This window comes from Puma concolor, chromosome E4 (assembly GCF_028749965.1).
Source record: "Puma concolor isolate L17-30 chromosome E4, mPumCon1.1.hap2, whole genome shotgun sequence".
NCBI lineage: Eukaryota > Metazoa > Chordata > Mammalia > Carnivora > Felidae > Puma > Puma concolor.
The window spans coordinates 39,442,779-39,458,684 of record NC_141683.1 but is presented as its reverse complement, the minus strand read 5'-3'; the positions used below and the strand labels follow the sequence as shown (position 1 = coordinate 39,458,684).

Here is a 15,906-nt window from a genome sequence, read left to right as displayed (position 1 = left end):
ATAACCAATATTAATGATACCAAAGTTATAAGCCAATAATTCTGGAACATTAAATCTTGCAGAAAAGCTCTTTGTTCTTTTAAATAAACAGGCTTAAATAGAAATTCAACTTTATGATGACAAGATACAGAATAAGCATGGACTTAATTGAAATGTTCTGGTAATTAGCATGTAAATGCATGCTTTTTCTTTTTTAGTCTAAACTATTAATTCTTGAATGGTGGTGTGGGAACCACTGAGTATTCAGGTCTTTTCAGGAACCCACAGGGTCAAAGTTTTCATGAGGATGCTGAGATATTATTTGCCTTTTTTACTCTCATGGGAGTACATTGGAGTTTTCCAGAAGCAATGTGATGTGCAGTCACATCGTTCTTCTGACCATTAAATGGAATGTGGGCTTGTATTCTTAATTTTAATTTTTTTCCCTCAGTTTACCTTTCTAATGTAACTATTGAGAGGTACAACACCCATGAACAAAACCTTGATAAAGTCTTCAATAATTTGTAGGAATATAATGGATCTTGAGACCAAAAAGGTTGAGACACACTTGTTTGAACAAATGGTAGGTAATTACTGACCCGGTGCTGTTTATTCTCAAGCTTATTAGATTTTTTTCCCATGGTTTTCTCATTAATCTCTAATTAAAAATCAAGGTCTTTGGCTTCAACTTTAATTTTCGTCAAGGATAAATAAGAGATATTGGGGCTTATTTATTTTTTATTTCCACAAGTAGAAAGTGCATGGATATAGAGAAGGGTGCTAACATTTTTTTGAATGTATACTTTATTCTGAATACTGTTAAGGTTTGAAAAGGTCAACAATAAGACCCTTCTGTTCCTGAGTTTATATCAATTGACAGATAGATGGAGGTTAAAATGTTGGCTTTGTTACTGGAAAACTATTTATATTGGAGAAACTAGCTTAAAAGCAGTGAACGGTGAACTCACCCCAAGAGAGAACTTGCCCCATTCCAAACCAAAAGTTTGGCCCTGCCACACTAAACTGAGAACACAGATATATATCAGAGAGTACCCCCTCCCCCAGGAAGCCAACAGATGCAAAGAGAAAATCCTCATTTGTAAAATAAGGAGATGGGACATTACTTATAAAACATGATGAACATATTACTCCAGTAAACCATTCACAAATATGTACTCAATTAAATGATAAACACCATTAACTGTAAAATAACATCCTTTTTAGATAAGATTACCTGCTTCTGATCAACTACACTTAGTTTTTAGGTGATCTCAACGCGACAGTTTGCTGGTCTTCAACCTGTTACAGGACCTAAAAATACCATCCTAATTCTGATGACTCCCACATTTCTATTTCTGGCCTTGACTTTTCTCCTGAGTTTGAAACGCATCCATGAGGACTTCTACCTCTACTTGGTATCTCAAATTTACCATTGCCGAAAAGAATTCCTATCCTCTGCCCCCAAACATACATACTCACCCCTTCCCCCTCCTCATTTCAGAAAATGGTCAAAAATCTAGGATTTTTGTGTCAGATATCTAGGATAGTGTCAGAGTCTGACACTCTTCTTTGTCCCACATTCCACATCCAATCTGTCTGGAAGTCCTATCAATTGTTCCTTCAAAATCAGTCCTGAATCTGACCACTATCACCCTGATTCAATCCATAATCATCTCTCTCCCAAAGTACAGCCTGCCAGCTGTCCTCCCGCCTCTGTGCTTGCTGCCTCCCACACTTCTTTACACAACAGCCTGAGTGATCTTTTTAAAACATGTATTAGATACATTATTCATTGCTCAAAACTGGTCTACGGTCTCACAGCACACTTAGGTGAAATCCACACACCTTCTCCTGTGCTTATAGGCTCTCAATGAACAAGCCCCTAATTATCTCTTCATCCTTATCTCTCCACTGTCCCTGGCCTCATTTCACTTAACTACCATGGCTTTCTTCCTGTTCCTGGTCCATAACATTCTGGTTCCCATCTCAGGGACTTGGCACATGCTGTTCCCTCTGCCTGGAGTTCTCTCTCTTTCCCTCACTTTATTCAGATCTTTGTTCAAAATCCAATTAATCAGAAACTATCCTATATAAATAGAACTCTCCAATATCCTGGGGCACCTGGGTGGCTCAGTCAGTTAAGCTTCTGACTGTGCCTCAGGTCACAATATCCCAGTTCAGGAATTCGAGCCTCACATTAGGCTCTCTGCTGTCAACACAAGAGTCCGCTTTGGGTCCTCTGTCCCCCTCTCTCTCTCTGCTCCTCCCCTGCGCATTCTCTCTCTCTCAAATTAAAAAAAAAAACACTTTTAAAGAACTCTCCAATATCCTGCAATACCATACCTGGCTTTCTTTTCCTCTGCAGGGTTAAGCAGAGATGATGTCTGTTTTTTCACTGCTTTGTCCATTCTATTCCAAGAATGGTGTCAGACATAAATTAGGCACATAGAAAATATTCATTTGGTAGTTGAATAAATATTAGGACATAGTATGTATTTTTCCAGAAATAATGGTAAATCTTACCTCATTCCTCTTGAGACCCATAGTCGTGCCCTTGGGCAATGGCTCACAAACTTAGAGTCTCCCGGGGCACATTTGTTGCTGTAGAATAATCTTTAGAAATGGAAGAGGATAATAAGAAGGTATGTTTTGCTGGACCTATACAATAATTAAAATTTTTTAATGTTTTATTTTATTTTTGAGAGAGAGAGAGAGAGAGAGAGAGAGAGAGAGACAGAGCATGAGTGGGGGAGGGGCAGAGAGAGAGGGAGACACAGAATCTGAAGCAGACTCCGAGCTGTCAGCACAGAGCCTGACGTGATGCTCGAACCCATGAACCGTGACATCATGACCTGAGCTAAAGTCAGATGCTTAGGCAACTGAGCCACCCAGGCACCCCAGGATGTATACAGTAAGAATTAGAAAGCACTTTACTCTTTTCCTTTATACGTACCTGTGTTAGAGGAAGAAACACATTCATTCAGCAAATTTTTAGGAGTATCTACTTTCTGTCAGGCACTACTCTATGTGCTTGGCAATACAGTGATAGAGAAAAAATCCGCCTTATAAAACTTAGATTTCAGTGGGTATTTGAGTGGATAGATGCACGTATTATAAGTGGGTAAGTGCTATGGGGAAACATAAAGCAGGAGGATGGGAAGTGCTAGGGAAGGGATGCATGGGCTCCCAGAGCATGGGGTTGGCATCCGGGGCACGTGGGACAACCCAGAACTCCTGGCTTCTTTGTTTCCCCCTTTGTTTTTATTTTGTTATTCTTATTCTTATTATTTTCATCGTGCTAAGTGTGCTTTTTAATCCCCATCACCTATTTGACCCATCCCCCACTCACCTCCCAGCTGGTAACGTAACTGTCAGTTTGTTCTTTACAGTGAAGAGTCTGTTTCTTGGTTTCTCTCTCTCTCAGAACTCCTGGCTTCTGGAGGTAGCCAAAGTAAACAGGGAAAAGGAACAGAATGAGATTGGTCTTCATGGTCTCAAGCGGTGGTCAGGCCATGAGTGTTAAGGATGAGAAGTGTTGGGGATTTTTCTAAGAGCACTTGGGACTTCTGGGCACTCCTCTTTGCTTCTATAATAGTGAATGATAGACCAGGGAATGAGTTTTCTTAGCCAGAGATCTCCAAACTCTTTTCAGTCTTCTAGTTGGAGATGTGGAAGCCAAAAGAGGGACAGTCTTACGTAAACATACAAGCCTTCAAAACAGAAGATGCAGGTATTTTGGTTCAGGTTGTTATAACCAGTTACAACAGACAGGGTGGCTTAAACAGCAAACGTTCATTTCTCACAGTTCTGGAGGCTGGAAGCCTGATTTCGGGATGCCAGCACAGTGGGGTTCTTGACAAATGCCCTCTCTCTGGCTCACGGGGGGCTGTTTTCTTGCTGTGTTGTCACATGGCAGAAGGAGCTAGCTGGCTCTTTGATTTCTACTTCTAAGAGCGCTAATCCCATTTATGAGGACTCCACTCATGTGATTTAATTACCTCCCAAAGCCCCCATGTCTTGACTCCATCACATTGTGATTAGGGCTTCAACATAGGAATGTGGGCAGGAGGACACAGACATTCAGTACATTGCATTTGGATTCAAGTTCTGCTTCTGCCATTGACTAGTCTCACGCTTTTAGTCACTTAGTGTTTCTAAGCCTTATTTTTTTTACCTGTGAAGCAGTACTCATCCTGTCTGCCCTCAGGGTTATTTTGGAACTATAAAATGTAGTGTACGTGGTATAACAAATACTTCTGATTTTTTATTTTTCAGATAATGCCATATTTGGATAAAGTGTATCTCCAGAGACACACAGAAATACAACCTGTCTGATCCTTCTTCAATGTCTGTCTTATTTACAAACATTAATTATAAAAGAAACAAAAAATCATTAATCAGATCACCAAGAAAACATTTTATTGTCACATAAAACACATATATATTTTTAAAAAATTTTTAAATGTTTATTTCTGAAGGAGAGAGAGACAGAGCATGGGTGGGGGAGGGGCAGAGAGAGAGGGAGGCACAGAATCTAAAGCAGGCTCCAGGCTCTGAGCTGTCAGCACAGAGCCTGATGTGGGGCTTGAACTCACAGTCTGTGAGATCATGACCTGAGCAAAGTGGACGCCCAACCACCTGAGCCACCAAGCACTCCACATAAAACATATTTTTATTCATTCCATCCCTTTATTTAGACTTAGATGTTTTGAAGAGGTTTTAAGTGATTAAAGATAGTTTCAAAGATGAAGATAGTTTACAGTGATCTTCTCTTTTAAATTTTTAGAAGTTTATTTATTATCTAAGTAATCTCTACACCTAACATGGGACTCAAACCCATGACCCAAGATCAAGAGTCGCATGCTCTTCCAACTGAGCCAGCCAGGCACCCCTAACCTAAAATGTTTAAATAGTTTGTTTCTGAAATTAGTAGAATATGTTGACCAATTCTACTAATCAAGTTGAAGGCTAAAGTCAATGCTTGCTTCTATTGCTAAATTGCATTAACTTACTCTGTTAAAGCTACCATTTTGGTAATTTGAATAAGTACCTACTTGAGAAGGTAATATTAGGTACCTATAGAGAATTTGTCCTATTTCATTGCCCATCCCCAAAGTGGGCATTGCTAGAGTCATCTCGTGGCCAAATCCTACTTGGCTAATGTCACCTTTGTGTCATTATTTCCTGCATAGCAGACTAATTTTTAAATTTTAACCTGGCTTGTGTTCCTTGTGGTAGTTTGAGGTAACAGCCTCTTCTATTCTATTTGGTAAGCCAAGCACTGCCTGGCTTCTTGGCATTTGTCTCTACATCAGTGAAATATTCACCTTGTATTTGGTGGCCCTTTGCCTCCACAGAAAGCTCAGATTCATAAGCCAAGGCGTTTTAATATTGGAAGGGATATGGATCCTACTGGCCTAAATCCTACCTCAGCTAGGGCTACGCAAGGGCACAGCGGACAGGATTCATTACCTCTGAGAGTGCAGTAAAAAGCCAGACTCAAAACTAATTTTTTGCTTCTCAAAAAGCAAACACCTAGTGTCACGAGCTATGAAGTGTTAGCCTACCAAGCTTCATGAGCGTTGACAGAGGACAGAAGACTCCTGACTCTGAGGCAAAAGACTCTATTACGCAGAGCACAGCAAGTAGCACAAGCCTCATGTTTAGGTTGGTCCCCCCTTGCACTTCCCCACCCCCTTCAAGGCGATGGGAAACTGTTCAGATAATGCCACACACAGAGGTTTTGCCTCACACCCAAGGACCCCTGCACTTAAGAAACCCAACCCTTGTTATACTGCACGGTAAATAAACCTGCCCTCTGTTACAGTGAGAGACATTATTTCTGTCATCCAAGGTCCTTGACTACAAACATCCTTGAAGAGATAGTCTAGAACAAAAGCTATCAGTGCCTCTGCTCCCAAGACATGCAGAAATGTGAGAGACCTATGGAGAATTATCTCCCAGCACCTAGCAGCCCAAATAAAGACCATCAGGTAAAACATTATTCCTTGGGTCCAATCTAAGATGAATCCTGGGGAATAAACACATAGTAAAGGAGTGTCAGGTTATGAATTATACAATTAACAACCTTTCTAACCTCATTCCTCTGTCATCCTGTCCTACCTTCTCTCCTAGGCACCTCTGGTTTTAAGGAATTATTAGTGGTTCTTTGCTTTATTCTGTTGTCCCTCCTTCCCCTGATTCCTGGAATCACCACCGTCTCCTGGAAGCCATCCCTACCCCAGCCTCTTTCCCTAATAGGTGTTTCCACAGCCTCCTCCTCTATACACCCTCTATACAACAGCCAAGGGCTAAAACCAAAAACCAAAATGTCACAAGACCATATATATCTTGGACTCTGAACCTACCTGAAATCACAAGAAGTCCAGCCACCTCCTCTTCCCCCTCCCAGGAATGTTTCATATCTGTTGATGCACGTGTTCCCTAATAAACATGTGGGGACCAGCATTTTCCCCCTTTTCTCCTCTGGCTCCCTGTAGAGCTGTCTGCAGATTCTCCCTCTGACTCTCCCTCTCTCTCTTCCTCTCGAGAGAAGTCAAGAACTTTCCAAGTCAAGGCCACTAATGTTTGTGCAGGAAGTCTTCCTGTGGCACCTCCAAGACTCCAGAAAAGACATTGGTATGGCCCACTATTGCTGTTGAAGCTGCTGTTGGGGTTCAGAATGAGTTGTCCTAAGATGTGCTATTTTGGCACATAGATTATTCTGAGCTGAAAACCATCAAGGCCCAAAAGACTCAAGAAGAAACTTTGACCCTCCCCCTAACTGCCTGAAGGAATTTAGACAGATGACCTGCTCCAGGAAGAGAGCTATCACCATCAATAACTACTGTGTAATATGAACTAGGTTTGGAAGAGGGAGGAACCTAGAAAAGTCTGCTACAATTCCTCTTTGTGTCTCATTATTTCTGTATGGCCCAATTCATCTTCCCGTGAATTGCTTTCCTTCTCTTTGAAGTTCCAGTCCCCCACCCCTTTCTCCTTAGTATAGGATGAACATATATACCTCATTTTGCTGGTCTTTGGAATCTCTCGTGTTTATGTGGATTCCCTGTACATACATAATTAAATTTGATATTCTCCTATTAATCTGTCTCATGTCAATTTGATTCTTAGACCAGCCAGAAGAATCTTGAAGGGTACAATAAAATTCTTGCATCCCAACACTGCCAACATCCAATGCCTCTTCCCTGGAGAGGGTCTTGCAGGCCACAGTAAGGGAGCTACATCTCTTTTCTGGCACTGCAGATGTGTCCAAAGAGAGGGGCCAGGCAGAACCAGAAGCCAGGCAGCACCAACCAGGACTCTCAGCTAAATAAGACCTCAGAACAAGAAGGGTTGGATGGTGAACCCAGGGAATGAAGAGGTGTGGGTGGACAGGTTTGAGGACACTCAGTTATGAAAATATTGCCCAAACCTTCACTCTTCTTTCTACAGTGTGAACAACTCCACTTACAGTGCCAGAGGAGAAGCAGAGACTAGAGAATCCAAGGAAGTTTCCCTGGGGGTTTTAGTGGAAAATTTCTTTTAAATCATTCCTCTTTTACTGCAGTCACCTCTTCCTCATGCATAAGTTTGTGGAGCTGTTCTAGAGAAAAATATGAATGACAGATATCACACTGGAGTTAGAATCACCCAAAAAATGGGGGCACTTGAGTGGCTCAATTCGTTAAGTGTCCAACTTCAGCTAAGGTCATGATCTCACGGTTCATGAGTTCAAGCCCCGCATCAGACTCTCGGCTGTCAACGGGGAGCCTGCTTCAGTCTCTTGGTGCCCCTCCCCTGCTCTCTCTCTCACACTCTCTCTCTCTCTCAAATGAATAACATTAAAACAAACAAAAAAAGAATCACCCAAAATTTGAGTCGTGGGACTCAACTCTCTTTTTTCCTTGAGCACAGGGTGAGTAATATCCTCAGATTTTCTATTTCAAGAACTGATTTCAAGGATGAACTGATGCATCCCCTTTTTAAATGTTATCTTCCCCTAAAATGAAACAAACTGAGCATCACATTTGTCACGCTATATTCACACAGGCCATTGAAAAGTGAGTCCTTCTTGCTTTAGAGACTTCACATTGGCTCCTCTCTGCCTGGGAAGTTCTTTCCCCATTCTTCTCAGATCTGGCCCCTTGTCACCTTCAGCAACTCAACTAGCATGTCGCCTCCTCAGAGGCGTCAACTAAAGTAGAAAGAACTCTGTTATGCAACTATATATTACTAAGCAGGCAAAAATAAGTCATGGAACATGTTCTATAAGTTCGTGAAGTCCTTGCCCTTGCCTTACTACTCAAAGTGTGGTCCATAGGCCAGCAGCACCAGTAACATCTGGAAGTTTTTTGAAATACAAAATCTCAGGTGTAGGGGAGAAAAACTTTCCTTTCTTCCTTTCTAGGTACTTTGGCTGGCTTAATAATTAAATGACATATTAATCAATTATTAACAATATTTAGTAACATTAATAAACAATATTAATACTATTGATTTATTTACTAAATATTGTTTATCCACTAAATTATTTTTATTAAATAATTATTAAACTATGCATTAGATAATTGATATTACTAATCAGTTTATTATTAATAATGAATATAATTATGAATTAAGACAGGTTAACAGGAGAGAAACACATTTAATTTCATATGGGAGTTCACAAAAATATGAAACTCAAGGGAAGTGAGCGAAGCAGTCAGTGTGTATACCTTTATACCAGATACAAGAAATTTGTGAGGAATTGACAAGACAAGTCTGGGCTTGGGGTAGTAAATTGGTGAAGGAAAAACAAGTGCTGTTTATACAGCCTCTCTGTGCTGCATTCCCAGACTCTGGTGATAAGGAGTTCTCTTTACCCACTGGTACAGGAGGGTACCTTTCACACAGGAGACTGACTTCCTGCTTGCAGGGGGACACAGGGGGCTCAGAGTGTCCTTCCTGCACCACTGCTTCGTAAGTCACTTGAATTCAAAATAACCCAAATAATCAATCTTGCAGAGTGGCATATTTTAGGGGGCCTGCCCTAGACCCCATCACCCCAGCTCTCCTGAAATGGAATCTGTCCTTTAACCAGATCCTCAGTTGACTTCTATATACATTCAAGTTTGAAAAGCACTGCAGTTTAAAGCACGCCCACAAACGCCTTTCTTGGAGTCACTCCAGTTTTTAGCACCTGGTTCTCAACTTTGGCTGCACCTCAGAAGCATCTAGTGAGCTTTTCAAAAATTCATTTCCCTAGACCTTGATTCCAGCAGTTGTCACTTAAATGACCTGGGTCATGGGAACTTTTTAAAAGCCCCTCTGCCAGGCAGGAATGAGAGCCACCAGTGTAGCTGGGACTGAGTGAGACTTGCAGTTAAATTCAGGTGACAGGATCCTCTTTAGAAGCTGAATTCCAGACTAGAAGAAATCCCAGGCCTCAGGCATCATTCTGAAAAGTATAGGCCAGGGGTCAGCAAACCATTTTCTGTAAAAGGTTAAAAGGTATTTTAGTCTTTACATCCATGTGATCGCTGATGCAACTACCCAATTCTGTCACTGTAGAATGAACACGGACATTGGAAATGAGTGAGTGTGTAACTGTGTTTCAGTAAATCTTTATGGACACTGAAATCGAATTTCATATAATATTCACATATTATGAAATATTATTCTTTTGATTTTTTTCAGCCATTTAAAAATCTAACTCATGCAATAATTGTATATCTAGCTAATCCAAATATCTGAGCCTCATTTATTTCACCAATGAAAAGTTTTCTCTCTATATTTAAAATTTTTTTAATGTTTATTTATTTTTGAGAGAGAGAGAGAGAGAGAGAGAGAGAGAGAGAGAGAGAGCATGAGTGGGGGAGGGGTAGAGAGAGAGGGAGACACAGAATCTGAAGCAGGCTCCAGGCTCTGAGCTGTCAGCACAGAGCCCGATGCGGGGTTCGAACTCACAAAACTGCTAGATCATGACCTGAGCCTAAGTCGGATGCTTAACCAACTGAGCCACCCAGACACACCTACAGTTTTTAAACTTTTAGATATTTCAATGACAATTCTAGACTCCTTACCTTCTATTCATAATAAATACCTCCAGTTGGGCCCAAGATAAGAAAGTCAGAAGAAGCGGAGGAAAATGGATTTACGTGTAGAATTCCACTATAGGGAGCTACTGATTTCAGAAGGTACTTAAATGGCTGTTAAGATGGACTTGAAATTTGTTTGGTGACAGTACTGCATTGACGACCTCTGTTGTGGTGGTGAGGGTAGCCATGTAAGACACCCTCAGTCCAAAGAGGAGCCTTGAGAAGCGAGCCTGAAGGGAGATCTCTTGTGAACTTTGAAGATTGGGGAAAATTTCTGTTAGGGCTTGTTCTGTGGAGGGTTTGGGGACACAACTTTATAGGTTCAATCCTCTGTCTGATTCCAAAGGGTATATGCTTTCTAGCCAAATAAATTCCTGCCTTTTCTTCTGAATCCCCAACAAGAGTCCTTTCATTATAAAAGGACTAATAAATAGGCACTGAATTGTGGCTACTGATGAACGAACTGCAAGGCATGACCAACCCTCAGGGCTAATGACTGACGATCATCTCTGGGGTTAAGGTTAAGGGGGTCCTGCTAAATTCAACGTGCTTCTTCCCCATCCTGACATTTTAAAACTGGGAATCAGTGCCAAGAAGGGCAAGAAGTCATAAACGCCAAGGACAGGAGTGAAAGAAAGGAAGTTAAGTTTTGGACTTGGAGATGGTGGAGTTTTGTGGGCTCACTGCCTACTATAGCAGTCAGATTCCTCAGTTTCGAGAAACAGAACCAACTTTGAATAATTTGAGCGGACAAGGAATTTATTAAATATGTTGGGTAGCTCGCACAAGCTGCAAGAAGTCCAGAGAACCAGGTTTCTGTAGAAACAATGCCCAAATTGGGCCACAAGGCACATGAAGACTCACTGCCTTTGGATACTGGATACTGCAGTACAATCGATGGCACCGTTGCCTCATCTGGGTACAGAGGTCACCTCCCACAGCGGCGTGGCGTCCACACGGCCTGAATTTCTTTACATCCCATCCAGCTTCCAAGTCTGGGTTGGGTGCAACTTATTGGAGGAACTTAGGTCATGTAACTGTCATAGTTGTAAGAAAATTTGGGAAAGCAAGTGTGCATTTTCAGTTTCTAGGGTGGAAGATGGGCTATGCCTCATAAAGGTAAGAGATTTCACAAGTACAGGAAAAGTGGATGAAAAGAAAATGTTTACTGCAGTATATCTTTGTGTTATCCCCCAAATCAACATATATCCTTCTTGCCCTAAGAATGTCTTTTTTAAATTCTTTCACAAGATCAACCACCATCTGCTATGGACTGCCAGTGTCTCACCCCTTAGCATGAACGGGACATGTGCTGCCTGGAAAGCTCTCCAGGCTCTGTAATGAGTCCCAGATTTCCTTCTCTTCTTTTTTTTTTCCTTCATTTCCCCAAGGGTCTCTTGGTGACAACAACTTCAGGGCGTCAATGTTCTCATCGATCAGGGTTTTTAAAGATATAAGCAATGGATACTGAATTTGGCTAATTTAAGGAAATGAACTTACCAAAGGATACTGGATGGTTCATAAAATCTCCAAGAAGGCTGAAAAAAACCAAATTCATGCCACTGAACTAAAAGCATAAAGACCACTGCCACAGACCCTGCAGTGAACACTGTCAACCTTGCCAAACTGGACTCTAAATTTGCTGCTATACTGCCCACCCTCACCAGAACGGAGTCGGATCAGTCCTGGCCTCCTCACGTCCCTAGCATCATTTTATTTTTTTTTATTTTTTTTATTTTTTTAATTTTTTTTTTCAATGTTTATTTATTTTTGGGACAGAGAGAGACAGAGCATGAACGGGGGAGGGGCAGAGAGAGAGGGAGACACAGAATCGGAAACAGGCTCCAGGCTCTGAGCCATCAGCCCAGAGCCCGACGCGGGGCTCGAACTCACGGACCGCGAGATCGTGACCTGGCTGAAGTCGGACGCTTAACCGACTGAGCCACCCAGGCGCCCCCCTAGCATCATTTTAATCCAGGGTGGGTAAGAGTATCAGTGTCTTGGTGGCAAAGAAGGCTGGAAAGTGACTGCTTGGCATTTTGGACCTCTGTAGTGGGAAGCAGTCTGCATATTAAGGTGAGAGATACTCTACAGAAAGGAATTCACATGTGCGATGGCCAAAAAAAGATAGACGTCCATCCATATGAAACTGAAGACCCCTTCTCTCTTCTACTGCTTCCTTTAGTCACTGCCTATCCACTCAGTTTCAGAGTTCTTAATTTGTAATACCTGGAGAATGGCTTTTGAAAGATGTTAAACTCATGCAGAGATCAAATTGGGAGGTACTGGGATATTTGGGAAAAAGTGCTGGAATGGAAGTCAGGGGATTATAATTCTAAATGTATCCTACATTAGCCGTGAGCATTAATACAATTTGTTTAAATGACTTGGGCTTCAGAGCAATCCACAGAAAGGTCCTCCACGGAGGACATTAAACTTTTAACACTTTTTGCTCTTATATGCTATACATGGTTCTCCATATTTATTATACTAAACTATTTTTTTTTCAACGTTTATTTATTTTTGGGACAGAGAGAGACAGAGCATGAACGGGGGAGGGGCAGAGAGAGAGGGAGACACAGAATCTGAAGCAGGCTCCAGGCTCTGAGCTGTCAGCACAGAGGGCTCGAACTCACGGACCATGAGATCATGTCCTGAGCCGAAGTCGGACACTTAACCGACTGAGCCACCCAGGTGCCCCGATTATTTATTTTTTTAATTTACATCCAAGTTAGTTAGCAAATAGTGCAATAATGATTTTAGGAGTAGATTCGAGAAATTATACATTATCATTCCTATGTTTAACACCCAGTGCTCATCCCAACAAGGGTCTTCCTTAATGCCCCCTTACAAATTTAGCCCATCCCCCCCCCCCCCCCCCCCCCCCGGGGATGATAAAAAGGACAGTGAGATTTGCTTATGCTTGAAAAGCTAAGCTCTAAAAAAGCACAGAACAGTCTCTGGAAATCCTTTCTAAGTTACTCAGATCCTGTAAATGAAATGTCACTTCACATCTGCTATGCTGAAGTATTCAATCAAAAGCATGAAAGGGGCAAGAAAGGGCAAATAAAAAAATTAAACTCTGAAGTAGGAGTGTAGCTCAAGTACACAAAAAGACTTTTTTTTTTAATAGAGCTACATGCTACTTTTCATTTTTTTTTTTTTTTTTTTTTTTTTAACATTTATTTATTTTTGGGACAGAGAGAGACAGAACATGAACGGGGGAGGGGCAGAGAGAGAGGGAGACACAGAATCGGAAACAGGCTCCAGGCTCTGAGCCATCAGCCCAGAGCCCGACGCGGGGCTCGAACTCACGGAGCGCGAGATCGTGACCTGGCTGAAGTCGGACGCTTAACCGACTGCGCCACCCAGGCGCCCCGCTACTTTTCATTTTTAATGTTTATTTATTTACTTTTGAGAGAAAGACAGTGGAGAGGGAGAGAGAATCCCAAGCAGGCTTCACACTGTCAACACAGCCTGATGTGGGGCTCAAGTGGGACGCTTAACTGACTGAGCCACTCAGGTGCTCCAAGACCCTTATGTTTAGTTTGGAAGAGGGATCTGGGAGAGGCAAAGGAAACACACAACAGCTATAGGCTGGAGGATTATGACCAAAAGGGGGCGGGAGATAGAGAGCAAGCAGCAAAGTGATCAAATGAACATTTAGTTGCATAATAATGAAAGAAAGAGCTGGTATTGAGTATTCTTTTTTAATTTAAAAAATGATACATATTCATCTTATTCTTACCAGAATAATAAAAGACAAAAGTTGGAATAAGAAAGGTTTCTTTTAGTAAGGAAAGTCACCATGTGCTTGGGCTGGGGTGTGGGAAGAAGAAAAGTCCTCTTTGCCTTTCACCTGGGGGCGGGCGTTCCTATAGGAACAAAAGATTTGCTTTTCCAGACCATAAGGGTTTATTCCTATTTTTCAGAATGTTTAACCTTTGAAAATCTTTGAATAGTATTAAATACATTTATAGGCTGGAGGAGAAAAATATGCATCTACAAAACAACAAACAAACAAACCCAACCAGCTAAAAGGTACACAGTATTAAATCTCCATTTTGGGACGCCTGGGTGGCTCAGTCCGTTGGGTGTCTGACTTTGACTCGGGTCATGATCTCACAGCTCGTTGAGTTCGAGCCCCGTGTAGGGCTCTGTGCCGACAGCTCAGAGCCTGGAGCCTGTTTTGGATTCGGTGTCTCCCTCTCTCTCTGCCCCTCCCCTGCTTGCACTCTGTCTCTCTCTCAAAAATAAACATTAAAAAAAAAAAAAGAGATCTCCATTTCAAAGAGTAGATTGAAAGATAACATACCTGACTTGTCAGCTGCAGTCAGTTGGACTTACTGCCTCCATTTGCACATTTAAAAGATAAGTGAGAGTATATGATATTGCAAACCTTGTTTCAGGCCACAGAGAAGATGCAAAAAGAAAGTAGTTCTCACATGGTCCGCAACCTTTAGATTTGAAAGACATGCACAAAGTAAGCCTAGTAAAAAGGAATGTGTGTTGAAGCACCTTGGTGGCTCAGTCGGTGAAGTGTCCTTGATCTTGATCTTGGCTCAGGTCATGATCTCATGGGTCACGGATTCCGGCCCCGCTTTGGGCTTTGCACAGAATGGAGCCTGCTTGCAATTCTGTCTTCCTCTCTCTCTGCCCCTCCTGCACTTGCGTTCCCTCAAAAATAAATGAATAAACTTTAAAAAAAGGTAAAAGGTAATGCATGTTGTCATCAGACTGGTTTTATAGAACTTTATTCCTCCTATATTATAGTGCTTCTCAACATAGTTTTGAAATTACTTTTCCACTTTATAAATTTTGAACTGAAGGCAAGGACCATGTCTCATTCCTCTCTGTAGCCTATGGGCCTAGATTAGTGGGAAACACACAAGGAGGGGCTCAAGAACTGTTGTGTAATCAATGAAACAAATAAATTGAGGAGTAAATGAAGAAAGTGGCTACCCGATTTGGAGGGAGGGGTCATGTCTGGCTGGGATGACCAGGCAAGGGAAAGTCATGTAAGCTGGGTCTTAAAGGATTTAAAGGTGAGATATGGACAAAGGGGGTGTGGGCAGAAGGGGTGGGAAATAGGCAGAAGAAATACAGAGGTGAAAGAGAGCTCCGAAGTCCGATTTTAATGGAACCTCCCAGTACATGAAGGAATTTCATCTCTCGTGATGCTGATGGGCAGTTAAGCTCCTCATGAAGCACCCTCTTTGGTTTCTTAGCTAGTCTAGTTCACTTTGGGCCATCTGCCCTAGAACTAGTTTCGAATCCTACATAAATAATTTCAAAATATTAAAGATTATGTAAAATCACCTAGTTTGTAGGAAGTCAGTTTTTTTCTATGATAGGTACTTTTTCCAGTATTTGCTGATTGTATAATTTAGTAAAATTCAATAATGAGGTTTTGGTATGGCCATAACACCTGGTCAACTACATATAAGATTTAAAAAAAATTGTGGTTAAAATACACACTGTAGTTAAAATCTACCACTTTAATAACTTCTAAGTGTATAGTTTAATGACATTATGTACATTCATTATGTATGATGGTGGGGACATTGCATACATCCCCACCAATCCATCCACAAAACTCTTTGCAGCCACGATTTTTAAAACTTAAAAATATAAAATATCACTACATGCAAAAATAGATACATTTTTCACAAACCTATGTACATTTTAAACATGTGACAAAATTCAGATTGGATCTTAAACTTAGTTACTACCTAACCTTTGGGGCTTAGTATTTAATGGTGATTAGACACACCATTCGCCTCACACGTCAAGGTCTAAGATCAATATAAGAACCTATACATTTCTTTCTTAAAAAGAAGTAATTCAA

The 15,906-nt window shown here is 41.4% G+C and overlaps 1 protein-coding gene across 4 annotated transcripts in view; it reads left to right on the top strand.

Moving 5' to 3' along the window:
- The window catches only part of SPATA45 (spermatogenesis associated 45), a 31,132-nt gene extending 26,812 nt beyond the window's left edge, over positions 1 to 4,320 (top strand). For all 4 annotated transcript variants that reach the window (XM_086694179.1, XM_086694180.1, XM_086694178.1 and 1 more), the window contains one exon: positions 4,255 to 4,320. In XM_086694179.1, coding sequence (XP_086550305.1) covers positions 4,255 to 4,274 — 20 coding nt within the window. In that variant the 3' untranslated portion in view covers positions 4,275 to 4,320. The remainder of the gene's footprint in view (positions 1 to 4,254) is intronic.
- The last annotated feature ends 11,586 nt before the right edge of the window (positions 4,321 to 15,906 follow it).